The sequence below is a fragment of the Tenrec ecaudatus genome, chromosome 17 (assembly GCF_050624435.1).
Source record: "Tenrec ecaudatus isolate mTenEca1 chromosome 17, mTenEca1.hap1, whole genome shotgun sequence".
Classification (NCBI taxonomy): domain Eukaryota; kingdom Metazoa; phylum Chordata; class Mammalia; order Afrosoricida; family Tenrecidae; genus Tenrec; species Tenrec ecaudatus.
In genome coordinates this window covers 22,312,871-22,332,004 of record NC_134546.1, presented here as the reverse complement: position 1 = coordinate 22,332,004, position 19,134 = coordinate 22,312,871, and the positions used below count along the sequence as shown (strand labels likewise).

At 50.3% G+C, this 19,134-nt stretch overlaps 1 protein-coding gene across 1 annotated transcript in view; it reads left to right on the top strand.

Annotated features, from left to right (window-relative positions):
* The window catches only part of CAPN13 (calpain 13), a 60,495-nt gene that overhangs the window by 20,563 nt on the left and 20,798 nt on the right, over nt 1-19,134 (top strand). The window contains exons 5-9 of the mRNA XM_075536071.1: nt 7,010-7,184; nt 8,332-8,406; nt 12,421-12,506; nt 16,411-16,485; nt 18,862-18,983. Coding sequence (XP_075392186.1) covers nt 7,010-7,184; nt 8,332-8,406; nt 12,421-12,506; nt 16,411-16,485; nt 18,862-18,983 — 533 coding nt within the window. The remainder of the gene's footprint in view (nt 1-7,009; nt 7,185-8,331; nt 8,407-12,420; nt 12,507-16,410; nt 16,486-18,861; nt 18,984-19,134) is intronic.

The window sequence follows — 19,134 nt, the reverse complement described above, 5'->3', positions numbered from 1 at the left end:
CATAAACACAGCTTCCTGGGGCTACTACCCTCCTGGCAGCAGGGGGGACTGTAGGAGAGCACATTCCCTCAGAAAGGGCTGTGTGTGTCTGGGACAGCCACTGAGGAGGGAAACATGTCAGAGCTAGAAATCACTACCAGGAGATGAAAGGGCAGAGGCCCACACCCTGCAAGAAAAGATACAGAGCAAAGAGTTTTGTGAATCAGGAGGTCTCCCAGAGACCACTGTCACTGTCACACATGGGCAAGGGAAGCCTCTGAGTGGTGCCGGGCAAGAAGCTAACTGGGACATCACTGAGCAAATGGCAGTATCTGCCGAATCCAGTCCTGTGCCCACTCCCATTGCTGTTGAGTCGATCCCAATTCATAGCCACCCCACATGTTACCGAAGAGAACCTCGCCCTCAGATGGTGGTGCTGTAATCTCTCCAGATGTTGATCTCTAGGCCTTTCTCCCCAGTCCCACTCCGTGGGGTGGAGCCCCCCACCTCCAGGTGAGCGCCACCCCGGACCTTCCTGTGCCCCTCCGAGGGCCGCAATGTGAACAGCGAAATGTCTCCAGGCCCCCTTTCCCTCCTTCTGTCTTCTGCGCTGCCACGTGAGGGGCTGAAGTTGCTGCTTTATTTCCAGAGTCAGGCCGAGCTGTTCATTAGCATCGGAGAAGGAAGCTCAGATAACAGGCTGGGCCCGTGGAGCCAATCTCAATGTTTGGGGAGGTTAATTCACTTCTAAGCTACTTACCCAAACACAGTCATTATCTTGGCAGCCCGGATTCAGGCCTCATCACTTTGGGGCCCTCCTTGCTTCCTTATGTGGAGGGGCAGGGCGAGGCCATCCGCTGCTTGGTGAATTAAGAAAGCTTGCGGAATGAAATGATCACTTTGACCCCATTTTGCTAACAGACTTAGAGCAATCATTTGGCTTGAAAAGAAATGGGAAAGTGGACTAAAAAATTCCACATCCCATCCCCTGAAGGAACTTAGCTAGCGGGGGATGAAATGTTTCACATGATTAAGCTATTTAAAAGCTCTCCCCACACCCCTACCACCACCAATCCACAGAAGAAGGTTCTACAAAGCAGCGGGCAAGAAGAGAATTAGGGTGCTCCTGAACCAGTAAGGAAATCCGCTTGCATCTGCCCTAGGTAGGAAATCTGCTCCTGCCATCTTGGAAGATGGGAAACTGAGCCCCAGGGAGGTGAAGCGACTAGGATGTGGTCCCACTGAGTTGGCAGCCAGCCTGGCATCTGAATGGTCCTCTCTCACCATGCTCTTTGGAGGGAAAGAAGCAGGCTCTTTGCCACTTGGAAGCTCAGTGGCTAGTCCCTGGGGCCGTGGCACAAATGTGGCGAGTCCACCCCTTTAGATAGAGGGTCCTCCTCCCCTGGGGGTGGGAGCAAGCCCAGGGGGGAACATATGGCTTTGAACTTGCTCTTTTTCTGGGGCTGGAAAACCTGGAGATGGAATGGTCAGATTCAGTCAAATGTGGGGTAAGTCCACATCAGGAGAAGTTCCTCCCCCAGAGTCATAAAATCAAGAGGAGATTGGGGGACCAGACAGACGTTCCTGTACAGAATGCTGTCAAGCTCCTCGGCAGTGGAGGACTGTAGTGCTTCAAGCATCGTGTCTGGCTCTAATGGAGACACCGGAGTTCTTCCTGCCTTCCTCCTCTCCTTGCTGGGGAAAGAGACATTCCCCACATGAGGCTGAAAGCAGAGGGCCGTGGACGAGCTCTCTCAGAATTCCTAGGTACAGATGACAAGGAGTAGTGACAGGTGTGGCAAACACAGTTCTCTCTGTCTTGTTTCCTGTCAGGAAGGGGGCTAAGAATAGTCGCTGTGCTTCCTCAAGCATCAGCAGGATTTGCGAGCTCTTGTTGATAAAGCAGAATGATGGCTCCTTGTCAAAACACCGCGCTGCTGAGGGGACGGGTTTCGTGGACAGTGAGAAGGCTGTGGGGAGACACCCGGGAGGGGCTGCAGGTGGCAATAGGGGTGCAGTCTGCCAGCTTATTGGGTGGTTCTCTCCTGATTGCACAATGGTCTGGGACATAAGACATCAGGCCATGAGGTGATGGGGACAGAGCCCAACAGCTGCTCCTCTGAAGCAGGTGTGGTGCAACTGCTCGTGAAAGAAGAAGGGCTCGGTCTTGAGATCCAGAACCCCTGTCCCTGTGAGCTTCCAATATGCTAGCAGAAACCCTAAACCCACTGCTGCCACTCTGTTCCAACTCACGGTGCCCCAAGAGCAGTGGTTCTCAGCTTTCCTCATGCCAAGACCCTTTCATACAGGTCCTCCTGTGGTGGGGACCCCCAACCATCAACTTATTTTCATTGCTACTTCATCACTGTCATTTTACTACTGTGATGAGTCATCATGTAAATATCTGATACGCAGGATGTCTTTGCATTTTTACAAATTGCACATAATTAAAGCATAGTGATGTATCACAAAAACAGTATGTCATTATCTATTGGGAAATATTTCTTTCTAATGACAAATAAATGAAATTGTGTCTCAAAGCATGGTGTAGCTTGGGTAGCAGTCTTCATGCTGGGCACTCGTGTATGTGGGCGTATCTGTATGTGGGCAGACCACCTGGAGATGGATAGAGGAGCGGTGTCTCGGTTCCTAAGACCTTCAGAAATATGTGTTTTCCGATAGTCTTAGGTGACCCCTGTGAAAGGGTCGTTCGACCCCCCAAAGGGGTCATGACCCACAAATTGAGAATCGCTGCTCTAGAGGGCAGAGGAGAAATGCTCCACGGGGTTTCCTAGACTACCTCATGACGGAAACCGAAAGCCTCCTCTGTCTCCTGCCGCTGAGCTGGTGCATTCAAACCACCAACCTTTCTGGTAAGAGCCAAGTGCTCTAACCAGGTGCTGCCAACCTTCCTGACCCTATGTACCCAACCCCCTGATGTGGGAAGTAGGAGCTAGAAGACATGTGGGCAATCAAGTCAAGCGGGTTATCAGGCCAACTGGGCATAATCATGATCAAAGGAAGACCTTGTGGTTGACTGAGCAAGCACCTGAGATAAGAATGCTGAACCTCTCATGACCCTCAGTCAGAGATAGGGAGAGGCAGAATGGTGAAAGTTAGAACCTGTTTTATAGAAAGTTGAGATAAGCCTGCCGTGTGGTAGTTTCTGAAGAATTGTCCTTTGGTCCCATGTATCTTTTACTTTCTTTTACAAAGACTTTCTAAGCCATTCCTTGCACTCATGATTGGGGCATCAGGGTGCAGTAAGTTACATGCTAGAACTCTCCTCACGGCTGACATTGTAAATCCCATCGAATGACTATTTCCTGATGGGTCTGGATATGAGATGTAGGGCAAGATGCTGATAGGATTATGTGATTTAGTTGTAAGTGACCAGTGTGATAAGGAAAACTTACTGGGAAGATGGCGGGAGGTGGGTCTGGGAGAAGACAGTTACACTTCTGTGGGTAGGAAAATGGAGAGGAATAACCATCCATTGGGGAAAAACATGCTTCTCCATACGTGTATACATAACTCAAGGGGAGAATACGCCGGGTACCATGTTCCTAATTGGATACTTTTGACCTAGCTTCTACCCAACCCTGGGTGACCCAGGCCATGTGCTGTGGACTACTGAAACTTTACACTCTGTGCATTTGAGGAGCACAGCCTCTTCCATGGGCCACACCAGAAGGATTCAATATGGAGACCCCTCAGTGAACTGGGCTTTACTTAAACTCATCTGCAACCCTTGGACTTGAGGAAGAAATTCCCAAGTGTGAGGCAAAGGAGAAGACTGCTACCCCAAGGGTATAGAACTGGTGGTCCTTGGATTTTAGTCCAATACTATGCCTTGAGGGTTCCCAATGAATGGTGGCGGAGAGCTGCCAGATACTTACTATTGTGATGTTTTCCTTGCTTTTTTTATGCCATATGTTAACTGGTAGGCACAGCATTCTGCCATTGTGAATCAACATTATTGAAACTTTTACCCTATCACAAAAAGAAACTTGGCACTCTAAAGTGAGAATTGTTCAATTTCACCAGGAGCCATCTCAGAAGCCAGAATGGTAGAATCTCGCTACCATTGAGAATGAAAAGCCAGGAGTAGAGCAAGTTTTATGGACCCAGGGTCCCTGTGCACTAAACCTCCTAAATCCAAGGATTGAAATCTATGACACCAGAGAAGCAGCAGAGGAGTGGCTGAAGCAGAACCAAGAGCATGACATAGAGTAGTGGGCGTCTTAGTCTACAAAGTGAATAGTGTTGAATGCCTGTAGGAGTTACATAATCTGTTATCAATTTGAGACTTAAGACTGAAGGGGTGGAGTCTAACCTGTCAATCAGATCACAGCTTGATGACTTCATTTGGAGGTGCTAAGGAGATGAATAGCTCGCTGGAGGTGGGAAACTGGCTCACGCCCTGCGAGACATCCCTGTGGACAAGACACATTGAGCTACACTAGAGCCTGGGAGCTGAAGGAGTCACATGAAGACCCCTGCCAGCCATGAGATGCCTACACCACCACTGGTTCCACAAGACTTTTCACCTACCAGCCTGTGATCTTCCTGCATTCGGTCATTGCATGTGTTCTGTGAGTCTGAAGAGGGATATATAGATTGGTATTGAACATAGGGGCTAATATTGGACTTATGAGCTTTATCTGGACTGGGATGGGATTTTTTTTAGTATTCAATTGCTCTTATATATAAAGCTCTTTCTTATACTCCTATGAGTGTCTCTATGAATTTGGTTCTCTAGTCTACCCAGACTAATGCAATGCCTTTGGATAGGTTTGTTTGCAGAGTAGGTTGCCTCCGGAAACTTTATTGGGAGAATTTAATTGGGGGAGCTGACCCAGAGAGCTGGAGCTGGGTGCCTTAACATTGAAACTTATGGTAGAATAGGATAGCTCTTTAAGCACTCAGCAGCAGCACTAAAAGAGCTTTGTAATGTTGTCCAAGCAGGGAAGAGGCTAAAGAGTCATGTGATTGAGAGGTCAAGGACCAGAGAGAGCCTTGCCTGCAGGCATGGATGAAAGGAGGCTGTTGTAGCTGAAAGAGATGTGTTCTGGGCATTTCTGATCCTGACTTGTAACCTGTTAACTTCCTTCACTAGACCCACCATTGTGAGTATGGTCTGCGACTTCAGTCTGGCCACTGCCAAGAATTAGCAAGCCCAGCTGAGAAATAGAGATGTGCGATGTGAGGTTGGGGTCAGCGTTGGCAAAGACGGACAGAGGGTAGAGGCTCGTCTAACCCCGCTTCCTAGGAATCTGCCTTGGGCGGCTGAGGTTGATTCTCCTCCCTTATGAAGTCCAAGGGGGTCAAGCACCATCCTCCATGCAATTTTCACAGGTGGTATCCTGCATATAGTGGCTCCGTGATATCTATTTATTGACCCAAACTTCCTTCAGGGCTGAGTGGTCTTCAGGAGATGAGAATGACATAAGTAGATATTTGGTTGGGGAAAAAAAGTGTCTGAAGACCACTCAGAGCTGGTGCCGTGGCCCTCGCTTTTTCTAGAGGAAAGGCTGGGGGCCAGAGAGGGAAAGGGCGATGGGTGTGCCATGGTTACTGTCACTAAAGTCAGTACACTTGCCTACATATTGTGGAGGGTGCGGGGAGGTGAGTGGATGAAATCTGAGAATGAGGTCGTTGCTGCTAGGTGCCACTGAGTTGGTTCCAACTCACAGTGAGCAGGGGCACAACAGGATGAAAGACCACCCGGCCCCACCCCCTCCTCACAATGGCCGTCTTGCTTCAGCCCATGGCTGCAGCCACTGTGCCAGCCCATCTCGTTGATGGTCTTCCTCTTTCTCGCTGCCTTTCTATGTCACCAAGGAAGATAGTCCCCCCGCTCCCTAGATTGATGTGTCCTGAAGGAGCCTGGGTGGTGTAGTGGGTTATACTTGGGCTGCTAACCACAAGGTCAGCAGTTTGAAACCACCATTCTGTTCTGTCCTTTAAGGTCACTATGGGTTAAAATCAACTCAATGGCAATGAGTTTGCTTGGGGACAGTTAGTCTCTCCCAACAACATGTCCAAAGTATCTGAAATGGAGCCTCATTGTCCTTTCTTCTCAGGAACACCTTGGCTGTACTTCTTCCAAGATAGATATGCTTGTTCATTTGGTGGTGCATGATACTTTCAGGATCATTTTCCAGCGCTGTAACGCAAATGCCTCAATTCTTCTCGTCTTCATTAATTAATGTCCAGTTTTCTTTGGCACATTGAAAAATACCATTGCTGATGCTGTATTCGTAGAGAATGTGGTCAAGGTCTAAATACTGACTCCAGGCTGCGTGTGGCCATCCTGGAATCAGGATGATTGACTGTGAGCTTACCAGGGGCAGGAACAGAGCTTTTCTCGTGTTTAAACACTTAGAGCCTAGCACGGTGCCTGGCATACAAGTCAAGACAGGGTGGGACACTGTGAGAGCTGGAACTTGACAGGCCTGCCTTATTTTTCTGAATCTCACAAGCTTTTCGCCCTCAACAGAGTGAAGTCTTCGCTTCCGTTCTCAAACTATAAGCACAAATGTGCGTTTTCCTTCTCTGACAGGTTCCTGTCTTACCCAGGTTTCAGCTCCCGGGTATTATTCTACTTAAAACTATTGGCAAGCTAAACAGGAAGCAGATCAATACGACTTACCATGGGTAGGCACTGAAACTCTAGCCCCACAAGGCTAAGTGACTTGGATAACCAAGGTCAATAAACTAAATATGCAGTAAGGTAGGGCTTCCACCCAGGTTGTGGCTCCAGCACCTTGCCTTCCCATCTTATACAAGATTGCCACTCCGGGAGCTGTTCAGGCTTGGAGCCAAGGGGCAGGTGGTGAGGACAGTGGCGGCCACTGGATTGTGGTGTAGGTACTCTCCATTCATGAGGGTAGAAAGTGGAGGCTAGGACCAGGTGTGGACCAGGCAGTCTTTCTCTAATAGATGTCAGAGGTCAGGTATGCCATCTCCCCTCTAAGAGCATCTCCAGAAGGCACCCAGAGGGTTGACCTGACTCTTCAATTCCCAGGCTGCATGGGTCCTATTCCAACCTGCATTATGGCTTCCTTGAGGATGCCTTTGTGGACCTCACCGGAGGAGTGGTGACCATCCCAAGCTCAAACCTCACCCCTTCCGAACTGATGATGATGGTGAAGACGGCGGCCCAGGCCGGCTCCCTGATGGCCTGCCAGACCTCACCTGGGGTGAGTGTGGGGCCCAGCCCTGTGAAGATATGGGAATCCGGTGCACTGCCTCATGTCTTTCCCTCCCCAGGGTCCCACATGGCTAGTCAGAATCAGGGCAAGGCGGCCACGATGGAGCACTTACTGTATACTTTACCAATGTAGACACACATGATCCTTACAGTAGCTCTCCCTTTGAGGTTGCCCACCCTATGCATAGGGACCATTGCGAGGATGGCGCGGGACCGGGCAGTGTTTTGTTCTGTTGTCCATCTGGGTGCTAGGGGTTGGAACGGGCTCAATGGCACCTAAGAGCCACAACAGCACCCACAGCCACAGAGTGGATTCAAACTCACAACAGCCCTTTAGGGCTCCACAGGGTTCTCCAGACTGGAGACCTTTATGTGAGTGAGCAGACTCAGCCTTCTCTTACAGAGCAGGGGTGGGTTCTAACTACCTACCTTGAAGTTAGTAGCCCCATACTTAACCCACACAGCTAGCACGGGGCAGTGCTGGGCTTCCAGTGCCGCTGCCGACCCCCAAGCCTTCACCTGCTGTTTCTCCTAGACTAGGAGGGACAGGATGCAAAGTGACTGGGGCCTCTCCCTTCCCTGAAGAGAGGACTTCATGGTGCTCACTGCTCTACATTCCTTTGCACTTGGCCTTGGATGTTCAATAAGCTCCTCCTTCCGTCCTCTGATCCCACTGGTTCTACAGGCAGTGTCCCTGGGTGGTGTGTCCCACACAGGTAGCTCAGAGGACCCTCCAAATGACTTGAGCCTGTTCCGAGATCTCTGTGGCTTCCTTCAAGTTTGTAGCTTTGAGTCACATAGCCTCACTGGAAAACTAAGATGTCCTTTAAACCCTGGCCACTCCTGAAAAGGATCCCACAACCATATTTTGCCCTGTGCCTCATTGATGACAAGTGATTAGAGGATCAAAGCCCCCAGATTTTCAGAGCTCTTTGGGGTTCAAGCTGGAATGGGAAGGGGTTGTTTCCTGGGACAGGGACTATGTGGGGATTCAGCCCCCTCTCAGTCTATAAACTCTGCCTCTCTGGGGGCAGAGATGAGGGCTGCCTGAGTCAGTAGTCCGCTTTCACCATTGATCTAGTTGTGCTTTTCCATTTCTCAGAGGTTCAGTGCAGGTCTGTTTTTCTCCTTGGCAGCCCACCACCGGGGACAACGAGATGGAGAACGGCCTGGTGAGCCTGCACGCCTACACAGTGACGGGCGCAGAGCAGGTACGGGCAGCCTGATGCCGTTTTGTGGATTGGGACACCCACTAATCCGTACACAAAAGAATGAAACAACTGGCTTTTGGTCGATGGACAGAAGCAGAGAGAGAGAGAGAGAGAGAGAGAGAGAGAGAGAGAGAGAGAGAGAGAGAGAGAGAGAGAGAGAGAGAGAGAGGAGAGAGAGAGAGAGAGAGAGAAAGAGATTGTTGGAGGGAGAGAGAGGAAGGAGAGAGCTGAAGTCTGAGAGAGAGTGGGAGAGAAAGCCCACAGGACCACCCCTGACACGCTCCATCCAAGAGCCCAGCAATACCTGTGAAAAATGTGCCCTGGGGTTCAGCCTCACTGAATCTTACACCTTAGAAGAGATGATTCGACTACAAGGGTCATGGGAAGGAGAGAGATGGGGGACCATTTGCAGGAAATCATTTCCAGTCTAGGAAGTGCTCAGTGCCTCGGTACGCAGAGATGGAGTGGAAGAGCCATGGAGTCTGGCCCAGGCAGGCCATTCAGTAGCTGAGTAACCTCACTAAAGACATTTCTCCTCTCAGGCCTCCATGTCTTCATTTCTGAACGGAGGCGCTTGGGTTTGAGAGATGCTTCCCAGAGGTCAGGATGCTGCAGACAGTAATGGCGGGCATTTGTCCACAGAAGCTAGTTCGTGCCCCAAAGAGAAGACTGAGTCTTCCTTCTCCTCAGGTTGAATCAAGTTGTGCTGGAAATATGGCAGCCCGGAGAGGGTGTTTCTTAGTCTTGGGTGGCCATGTGACTATGTGCTGAAAGGGCTATGGGTGGACGTGTTAGACTCCGGTTCTGATCCAGGCCTTTGCTGTGGATGGGTGATGTTCTCGTGGCCTCTCACCTCCCTTTCTCGGAGGCAAAGGGGGCAGCAGTCTTGAACTCACAAAGGATGCCCCATGCGGGCAGAGCCACCCACCATCCCTGGAATCACCTACTCTCCAGGAGTGAATGTCATCTTGTTGCAGTCCCTGTGCTGTGCCGTGTCCTTACAGAATGCTCCTTCGGACCCAGCCTGGGTTACAGTAGGCACCTAATATCTGTCTACTGCCCCCGCCGAGGAGTGCACCTGCTGAGCGCATGAGTGGGCTTACCTGGGGCCTATGAAGTTGAGATTACAGAACCTCTCTGCCCCATCATGACACAGGGGAGGAGCTCTCAAGTCACGGCCACCCAGCCAGGAGGGGGCTTCTGGATAAACCCACGCCAGTCGAGATTCCAGCCACAAGGGCTTCGAGTCCTCTCTAGCTGCCTGTATTCTCCAAGAGGACAGTCAGTACCTCCGCCACACCTGGCTACTCTGCTCTCCACCACTCTCCTGCCCCAGACATGGACAAATCTAGAGACGGCAAATTGGTTTCACTTCCCTGTCAACTCTGGCCAGCTGGAAATGCTCCCAGAATTGTGTGGACACGAAGGCTGCTCTCAGATGTAGAGGGATAGAGACCAATTAGTGTGGATCACTGTGATCAGTTCGGATGTCTGTGTTGATCACAGCATGAGGGAATTGTTGCCCGCACAAGGTGTTTTTCCATCCCTGGAAAAGGCCATTTTTTGTACATTAAAATAGCCTGTTTCTGCTGCGGACACAGGGGAAGATACTTGTATTCCCAGGTGTTCTTATGGCCACAAGATGGGAGGCCCCACAGAAGCCGGGCATGAGAAGGGCAGCAGCCTCCCAATTAGCTCTCTAGGGAGCAAGCGTGGGAGAAATTGAGGTGACGTTGGGGGTCAGAGTGGGCACTCAGCTGTGGTTTGAGTGTCTGGTGACTGTACTCCTGCACCACACATTTCAGTTGCTTCTATCATCATGAGGGCTGTGTGCTTGGAGGACTCCAACAGCAGGAGGTCAAGGCCACAAGACGTGTGTGGTTTGTTCCCACCCTGACATTCAGTGGCCCCGGCCACTTCCTAGTTTGGATTCAAAGGAGCGCTAGCCTGGTGGGGTCCCCTGAGAAAACAAGTCTCCAAATATTTTTGGAAGAGGCTGTCAACCACACGACCTCCTGGAGAGCCACTATGTCCACTCGTATCCTACAGGCTCTGAGATAAAGAGACAACTTGACCCTAATGTAACGCTGGCCAGGAACCCAATTTCCCTACAAATAATCATTGATGGCCCGTGGGATGACCATTGGAGGGACTCTTTTTCTAGGGTCGATAGCCCGGGCCTCTCTTGTCCGGCAGTGCTCTTTCTGAGTGGGCTGACCAGGTACTGTGAGCCTGCTTGGTCTTGGATATGACTGTGACCTTGGTTTAAACGTTACCCCTGAATCTGAGGTTCATGCGTTCAACAATCATTCCCAGCCATATAGGGCAATGCTGTCAAACAAGGGCCAAGAAATTGTCATGGCTGGGAATTCCTCCCCCAGGGACAAGCGGTTAGGACACTGGACTACAAGGGCTAAGATTGCATTAGCCCATAAATGCAGTGTGCTTTTTAATCGGCTCATCCTCCCTACAGGCAAGACACAGACAGGAAGATAAATGAAATTGGCATTTTTTATTAGGCACCTAGCTGGGGCAGAGCCTCCCCTGGGCAAGGGGTGTGTGTTGGCTGTATGCCTCATTTAGCCCTGCCACCAGCCCCAGTGCATTACCAGCCACTGATCTCCCTCTGGCACATCGGAGGCAGCCCCTGACCCTCCGCTAGGTACTGGGTGGGGGGCGGGGGGGACCATTAAGCTCTCTGGGCCACCGGGCCACCATTCCTCATGCACTCGGTAAGGTGCTACTGATGGGTCCCACACTGTTTGCAAGTGGCTAGGGGTGGGACTGAGAGGGGTAGTTGGTGCCAGGAGCCTCCGGGTCAACACTGAAAACTGGGGGTGGGGGGTAGAGGGTGGGGGAGGAGTCAGAGACAGACCAGGAGAAAAAACAACTGAGAAGAACCACATCTAAGTCCAGCTCTGTGGCCCAATTATTGTGCTGTACTTTGATGGGAGCATCCCATCAAAGATCCCCTGGAGGGGTTGACCAGCTAGCTGTGGTGTTCCATAGAAGGCCAACATTAAGGCTGTGTCCAAGAATGGGCCACTTCCAGGAGCAGCTTCACCCTTCGGCCACTTTCAACCCACAAAGTCAGAGGATGCACATGAAGACTGCTGGTAGCTGGACTCAAAATGCCATCTGCACTCTGACGTTGTGGGCCTGGGAAAGTTGCCTGAGCTCTCTCTCTGGACACCCACTCCGGGATGGCTCCACTCCACCTTTCTGCCTTGCTAATCGGACATCTCTGGGTCAGGCCCACAGTCCAGTGCTCAAGGCACCTAGCGGTGCCTCTGAAGAAAGGCCTGGAGATCCGCTTCCCAAAATTCAGCCACCGGGAACTTGTCAAACAGCGTTCTATTCTGACACCGGTGGGACAAGGAGTCTGAATGCACAGCAAGCATTCGGGGTTCACCCTCCTTACATCTGGGGTTCACCCTCCTTGCCCAGGCAGTGCTACTGTGGAGACTCAAACGCAGCATCCTGAAGGGTGGGGGGAGACAGGCAATGGCAGGGATATGGGTGATGTCTATGGGATAGAGATGCCAGGCGGGCTCAGAAGAGGCTGGGACCCCAAAAGAGTGATCCTTCACAGCCCCTGGCCCTGTTCACCTGCCATGACATCTCATCTGACCCAGTGCTAGCATGCCAGGCCTGCTGGGTGATGAAGCTGCAGCTGCCGGTGAGGTGCTGAGTGGGAGCGGAGCCTCTGTCCCCTTCTCACATGCACCAGAGATATTGATTTCACTCCTCGTTTCTCCCTAAGCCAAATGAGGTCAGGAGGTAAATTCATTGTTGGAGGAAACAGCTGCTGCATTTCTTTTTGATTTTTTTGATCATTTTATTGGGGGCTCTTATCACAGTCCATCCATGCATTGTGTCACGCACACTTGTACCTTGGTTGCCATCAAGTAGAAAGAAAACGTTTTGAAAAGGATGGTAACCACAGCATTTCTCTGCCCCCTTTCTGCCAACTCCTGCCAGGAATCACAACTGCCCCTTTTCTGTCCTTCCCAGGTTCAATACAGGAGAGGCTGGGAAAATATTATGCGCCTGTGGAACCCCTGGGGCCAAACGGAATGGAAGGGACGCTGGAGTGACAGGTACGTATGACTTCTGGAAATAAGCCAGAGTTCAGGGAAGTTGCTCCTCCACCAGGAGGGGAGAGACCCTGTGTGACTACGTGGCTCTGTGCATGTGGACCTTGGCGTGGAGGCGGAAGGGTTATGTTTGTGGCCAAAGACACAGCCACAGCCAGAAGTGGACCTCGCTCCCATGGCTACTCACTGTACCCCTGTCCCCGGTCAGCTCTCTCATAAAGGGTGCCCTGGGATAGAGGCCCAGGTGATCTGCCCTAGATATCTATCCCTCCAACTCCTCTAACCTGCTGTGGCCTCAGCTGAGTGGAGGGGTGAGGGTATGGGGACACAACCTGCGCAGCAGCAGGGCAGTTGGGACAGGAAGATGGTCAGAAAGGGAAAGCAGCAGACAGTGGACTCAAAGAAGCAATGAGAATCCATGCAGTGCCAACCTCGGGGACAGGAGGCCAGGGCCAGAGTGCTACCGTTGGCCACTGCCTGAGGCCTGGGCTGGGCTGTGAGCCCTTCTGCAGGGCCTGGTCACCATGTCCTAAGTACGTAAGATGAAATCTCACCATCCTTACCTCCAAGAAGCACTTTGACTATATTTCTTCCCAGACTCTGTTGTCCTTTAGTAAAGCAATATTTGTACCCACTCCAAAGGCAGGTGACCCAATAGCACCCTATTCTGCAGGGTCATGTACCTTGGCTTTGAGTATTGAGACCACCCATTTCCTACCAGACTGTGAGAAAATGGTGAGGATCAAGTGATTCTGGGCTCCACAGTGGTAGCCAATTTATTCTCACTTCGAAGGAGGAATGGTGGACAGAGTCACGGAGTCTAATCTCAGCCATAATTGACATTTCAGTCATACCTACTTCAAAGGCAAACTTGCGTAAATCAATAGTATATTGATCTACACTACATTTCGTTTCCCTTACACACTGCAGGAAACTTAATTATCACTTCATTATAAAATTGCCATTTTACAATAACTTCTGATGGCTCAGCCCTCAGCCAGAAAGAAGCTGGGGTGGTGGTCCCTGTCTTGCTTGTGACCTAGGCCCTCAATGCAAATGACCCCCGGAGAGAGATCTCATTAGACGCTGGTGCCTCTGGGACTGATGAATATCCCTCCAGCTTGATAAGAAGGCAGAGAAATGGGCAGCTGCCTCCTCCAGCCGCCATAGATTCCCCTTCTACCACAAAGCCTTGGACAACTCCCTTTGTAAAGCCTTGTCCCGATGCAGCAGACAGCAGAGCTTGGTTTGGAGTCAGGAGACATTGAGGGATGCCGGCCCAAGTGACCACCATCTTCCTTTTGTAAGAACCCAGATGTCACAGGTAAAGAGTGTGAATAATGACAAGAGTTATGAGCACAAGGACATGCCAAGCAGACTTGTAAGCTCTTCTAGCATTCGGGTGAGCATGGGTGAAATTTCCATGCATGGTTTTCCAGGGAAAGGAGGAAACAAATCCACATCTGGTACCAACTATGATATGACCAAGCAAGAGAGATGCCTGTAGGACACATAGCCATGTAAATGAACCAGCCAAAATTAAATAGTGAGACCACGTTGAGTAATAACTTATAAATCATGGTGGGAAAGAGCTAAATTTCGTTTACTGCCCAGACACTTAAGTTATCATTTTATTTCATCCTGGCAACAGCCTTTTCCCAGCACCGTGAACATACTTGCGACGGTAAGGATGACACAGGCTGCGTTCTATCACACGTGGGGGGGGGGGAGCGGGCTATGGGTGCCGTGGTTAGAACTGAGGGGCTGCGCCAACATCAGGAACAACACTCTGCATGAGAAAGTGTTATTCCTGGTTCAGTTTGGCTCACGGAGTCGTAGACTGGCTAAGGTACGTGTTCACGGTGACCCAACTCATAAGGACAGAGAGAGAATGACATGATTCTATTTTATTTTTACTATACCATAATACAGGTATACCAGTTCAGCTGACCACCCAAGAGAAACCCCTTCCTTCACACCCTTGACACGTGGGACACATGGTCATTTACCACCACCACACCCGGGGGGGTGGTCAGTCCCCTGACCACAGGTAGCCCAGCCATGGCTGGAGAGCACCAGCTGCTGTGCTCATGTTAGGGGTCTGTTCACGAGGCTCTCCTCTCAGCCAATCACATTGAGAGTTCCATTTCTTAGGTGTCATGGTTTCCAGACATCTTTCTTACCTACCCAGTCTCCCCCTTAAAGCTCCTCTTTGACTCTATTTTAAACACTCATTACAGTTTGAAGTCCTTTGGAAATTCACCACATCTAGATGACCAAATGACTTGAAGGCAAAGAATTGTACACCTGAAATGGGCCAAACATACCTCAAGGTACCTCCAGATCCCACCAGAACACCAGATCCTTAGCTCAGAACACCTGCTCCTTCAGAAAACCAGGAAATGGAAACAGAGTCTTACCTGGTTAGTGCAGAGATGCCCAGCGCAGTCAAGGACTCTCAGGATCACAGCAAGCAACCACATTGGGAGGGGAAAGCGGTGTCCGCACCAAAGCAATTGTGAAAAGTCACTTCTTCAACATGGTGAGCATCTCCTCTCTGGAACACGGTAGTAGATCCTGCGGGTACAGTAATGAAGCAGAAATGTTGTGTCCGCTCTGTGCCAGTGATATGGTAGGCAAGGTTCATTGATAGCATATAGCTTGGTGTCTAGGGGGGCAGAGCAACAAAGAAGCCAGCCACTGTTGTCCAGGATGGCAAGTGCTGAGACAAGCATAGTACAGTGTCTGTAGAAAATCAAAGGAATGGCACCAACTTAGGTGCCATTGTGGATGGAGCAGGTGGATGGGGTGGGGTGATAGGCAAGGCTCCCTAGGAGAAGTGCTTCACAGGGGTGAGAGTTACAGGTCTTGGATAAAAGAAGAGTGTACCATCATGGTGCAGGCTCAGCAGTGCGAGGGATTCAAACCAAACCCGCTGTCATGGAGTCGACCTGACTCATATCGACCGGACGAGACAGAGTCCAACTGCCCTTCGGGGTTTCCAAGACCATAAATCTTCATCAGAACGGAAAGGCTCATCTTCTTCCCACAGGATGACTGGTGAACTTGAATGACTGACCTTTGGCTTTGCAGCCTAACACCACGGCTCTGTCGGGGATTAGAGGATAGGATTTAAGGGTAATGGGGAGGGAGAGACTGCCCCAGAAAACCTGGAGAGTGGGCAGAGGCCAATCCCTGCAAGGCTTCCTAAGTCCCATAATGAGGTTTGAACTTCATGCAGAGCGTAATAGAGAACCATTGGTGTGTTTTAAGCAGAGCATTATGTAGCCTGATTTGCATGTAAGAAAGAGCGTTTGAAGGCAGTATGGAGAATGATAGGAAAATAAGTAGGCGGGACTGAGTTCAGGGAGTTGTGTTGGAAGTTCAACTTGGAGATGAGAGTGGTCTGAGCTACGGCAACAGCCTCAGCAGCGATGGAAATAAGTAGGCGGCTTTGAGGGCTTTTAACACGTGGAAACGTTTGAATAGGAGGGATATGCGAGCGTATGAAGAACAATTCGTAATGTCCTTGCTCGGGTCATAGGAAAAGGATGAGTGGAGTTTGGGAACGTTTCATTTTGAGATTACGATGGGAAGACTTGGACTAGACAAGAGCACACACTCGGGTGGAGCTCAGGAAGAGCTCAGGAACAGAGGGTTGGAAGCCTCCATACCCAGAGATGACATCCTGTCCTACCTGGGACGACACTCTCCACTAGCAACCCAGTAACTAATGGACACTGTTAGGTCACTCAAGGCCCTGTGGGAGATCCCACCTATGGTCTGTCTTTTTTTTAATTAATATTTTTATTGGGGCTCATACAACTCTTATCACAATCCATACATACATCAATTGAGCAAAGCACCCTTATACATTTGTTGCCCTGGTCTGTCTTTTCATGCTTAGGTCTCTGGAATGGCAGGAAACCCAGGACCCGAAGAAGCACCAGCTGTACAAGAACAAGGACGATGGAGAGTTTTGGTACGCACTCCTCTTTACAAATCAGGGTTTAAGTCTTTATTGCCCAGTTCATTGGCCCCCACACTTTCCCCCAAACTTTTGAGCATGGAGATTCATTTTGCAGAGACCAGAGTAAAGGGAGCCTCTTTCCCAAAGCACAAAAACATTGGGGGGTGGGATATCTTTATTTTCCCTCTTTGGGTGAAAGGTTCTTTCAGCCCAGAAACTTTAGAGTTGCCAAGACTTGTTAGTGCTAAGAGGAAAGGTTGTAACCCCGGCTCTGAAATCCACAATTGGGTGGTTATGCTACTGCCGAAAAGATTCATTTTTAAAAAACTATCACAAGACTAGTCATAAGAGGGATCAGGTACCGGGCATTGAAGACCCAAAATAAAACAAACCAAAAAAAACATATCGATATGAATGAGGAGGCGGGCAGAGAGGAGACCCAAAGCCCATCAGAAGTTAATTGGACATCACCTATCAGAAGGGTCACAAGGAAGAGATGAGCCAGACGGGGTGCAGTATAACGCTGATTAAACATACAACTTTCTTCTAGTTCTTCAATGCTTTCTCCACCCCCAACCTCACTCCTATCATGACCTTAATTCTACCTTACAAATCTGGCTAGATCAGAACATGTACACTGGTACAGATAAGAGCTGGAAGCACAGGGAATCCAGGACAGATAAACCCCTCAGGACCAATAATGACAGTAGGGGAAGGGAAGGGTGGGAGGAGTAAGGGGGAACCAATCACAAGGATTGGCATATAACCCCCTCCCAGGGAGATGGACAACAGAAAAATGGGTAAGGGGAAACAGAGATCAGTGTAAGACATGAAAAAAAATAATTTATAAATTATCAAGGGTTCATGAGGGAGGGAGAGTGAGGGGGTGGAATGAGGAGCTGATAATACGGGCTCAATTATAAAGAAAATATTTTGAAAATGATGATGCAAGCATATGCACAGGTGTGCTTGACACAGTGGATGGATGGATGGATGGATGGATGGATGGATGGATGGATGGATGGATGGATGGATTCTGATAAGAGCTGTACAAGCCCCCAATACAGTGATTAAAACACAAAAAGACTAATCATCAGGAAGTGAAAGTTAACTATGTCCCCAAAGCCCCACTTTTCCAAACTGCTGTCCTCCTCGATTACTTTGGACGTCACCCTCACGAGCTCTCTTTGGGATATTCCCTCACCTCTCGGAGTTCTGTCATTCACCGCAATGGCCGCCCACAACCCACAACATGAAGGAAAATGGCTCGTGGAGTGTGGGTGCCACTAAGTCCCCAATGCGAAATTCAGACTTTCACCTGGAGGTCCGTCCTCATGCCCGAGGCTGAGGAAGCAGGTAAAAGAGGCCCAGGAGGCCCAGCCGAACAGCCAGCCAGACGCAGGGCCTGAAGCATGCCGTCTCCTCCCGGCTCACCTCCCCCTTGCTGCCAGTGAGATCCCATCCCTTGCTTCTCTGATGGCTCTCCTGCTGCTCAGCAGGATGGGACTCCCTCACAGTGGAATCGTAGCTTCCCCCACTTCCTACACAGACCCCTCAGGGAGACTCACTGCTCACCCGTCTATCTTCTGTCCTGTCTCTTATCTCTTCTTGGGAGCATGGAGCGGCTCTATCTCCCCTAGCATGATTGTCCAGCGACAACACGGCGTTGGTCTCCAAGTCCTGAGTCCAGAGTTCGGGGTGAGACATCGGTGTCAACACCCAGAAGCTAGGCATGACTAGAGGTTTTAAAGGCACCTTCTTGGCTATCTATTCACATGTTGGAGGACAAAATAGGCATTTCTCTGAAGGGCTGTCTGGTTTACTTTGTGACAATATTTAAATGAAATTGGCAGGAGCCTGGGTTAGTTAATGAGGAGCCCAAGAAGGGACAAATGGCATCTAGCAGGTAAAAGGTCTCCATGGTCTCCACTTTCATCACAGTAGAAGGTGAATTTGAGATGCTGAATCCAATTTCTCCTGATAAAGATGTCCACCGTGTACTGGGGGCCAAGGGTCCTTGGGGATGGTGACGTCCCAGACAGCATGTGGAACCCTTCGCTCCCCTGGGGGGTATGCTTTAGCTGCAAGGCAGTGGGCCATTTGACTGACTGGGGGAGAAGTGGCTGTTGAAGATGATTAAGTTCCACCCAGGTGCTTAGAGACTTTCAGGGTCCAGAATATGACTCTCTCCTGGTCCTTCCAGCCACCGAAGGGAGAGATGGATAAAGGAGCGTGAGTCCCAGAGTGGGGGGGTGACTCTGGGGAGAATGTGGCTCTGGTCTTTGGGTAAGACAGTTATGAGCCAATGCACATTTAACTGCAAGGCCCAGGTGCAACAATGGGGCAAGAGCAGTGGTCACTTTGTAGTGAGTGTCTGTTTTTTAACAGGATTTCGTGTCGGGATTTCCAAAACAACTTCTCCAGACTTTCGATCTGTAACCAGATTCCAATCAGCCTGGACCACAGGAACATGCTCCATGAAGCATGGTCCATAAAGCATGAGAGCCAAGGTACCGTAGGAAACGGGACAGGTTGCAACACACTGACAGTTACTCGGTCTGCCTGAAGCTGTAGCCCAGGTCCTGCCCTGGCCTCCGCTCTCTCTGGCCGCATGATTCCAGACCATCAGGCTGACACCGAGCAGAGAGATGGGATTGGCAG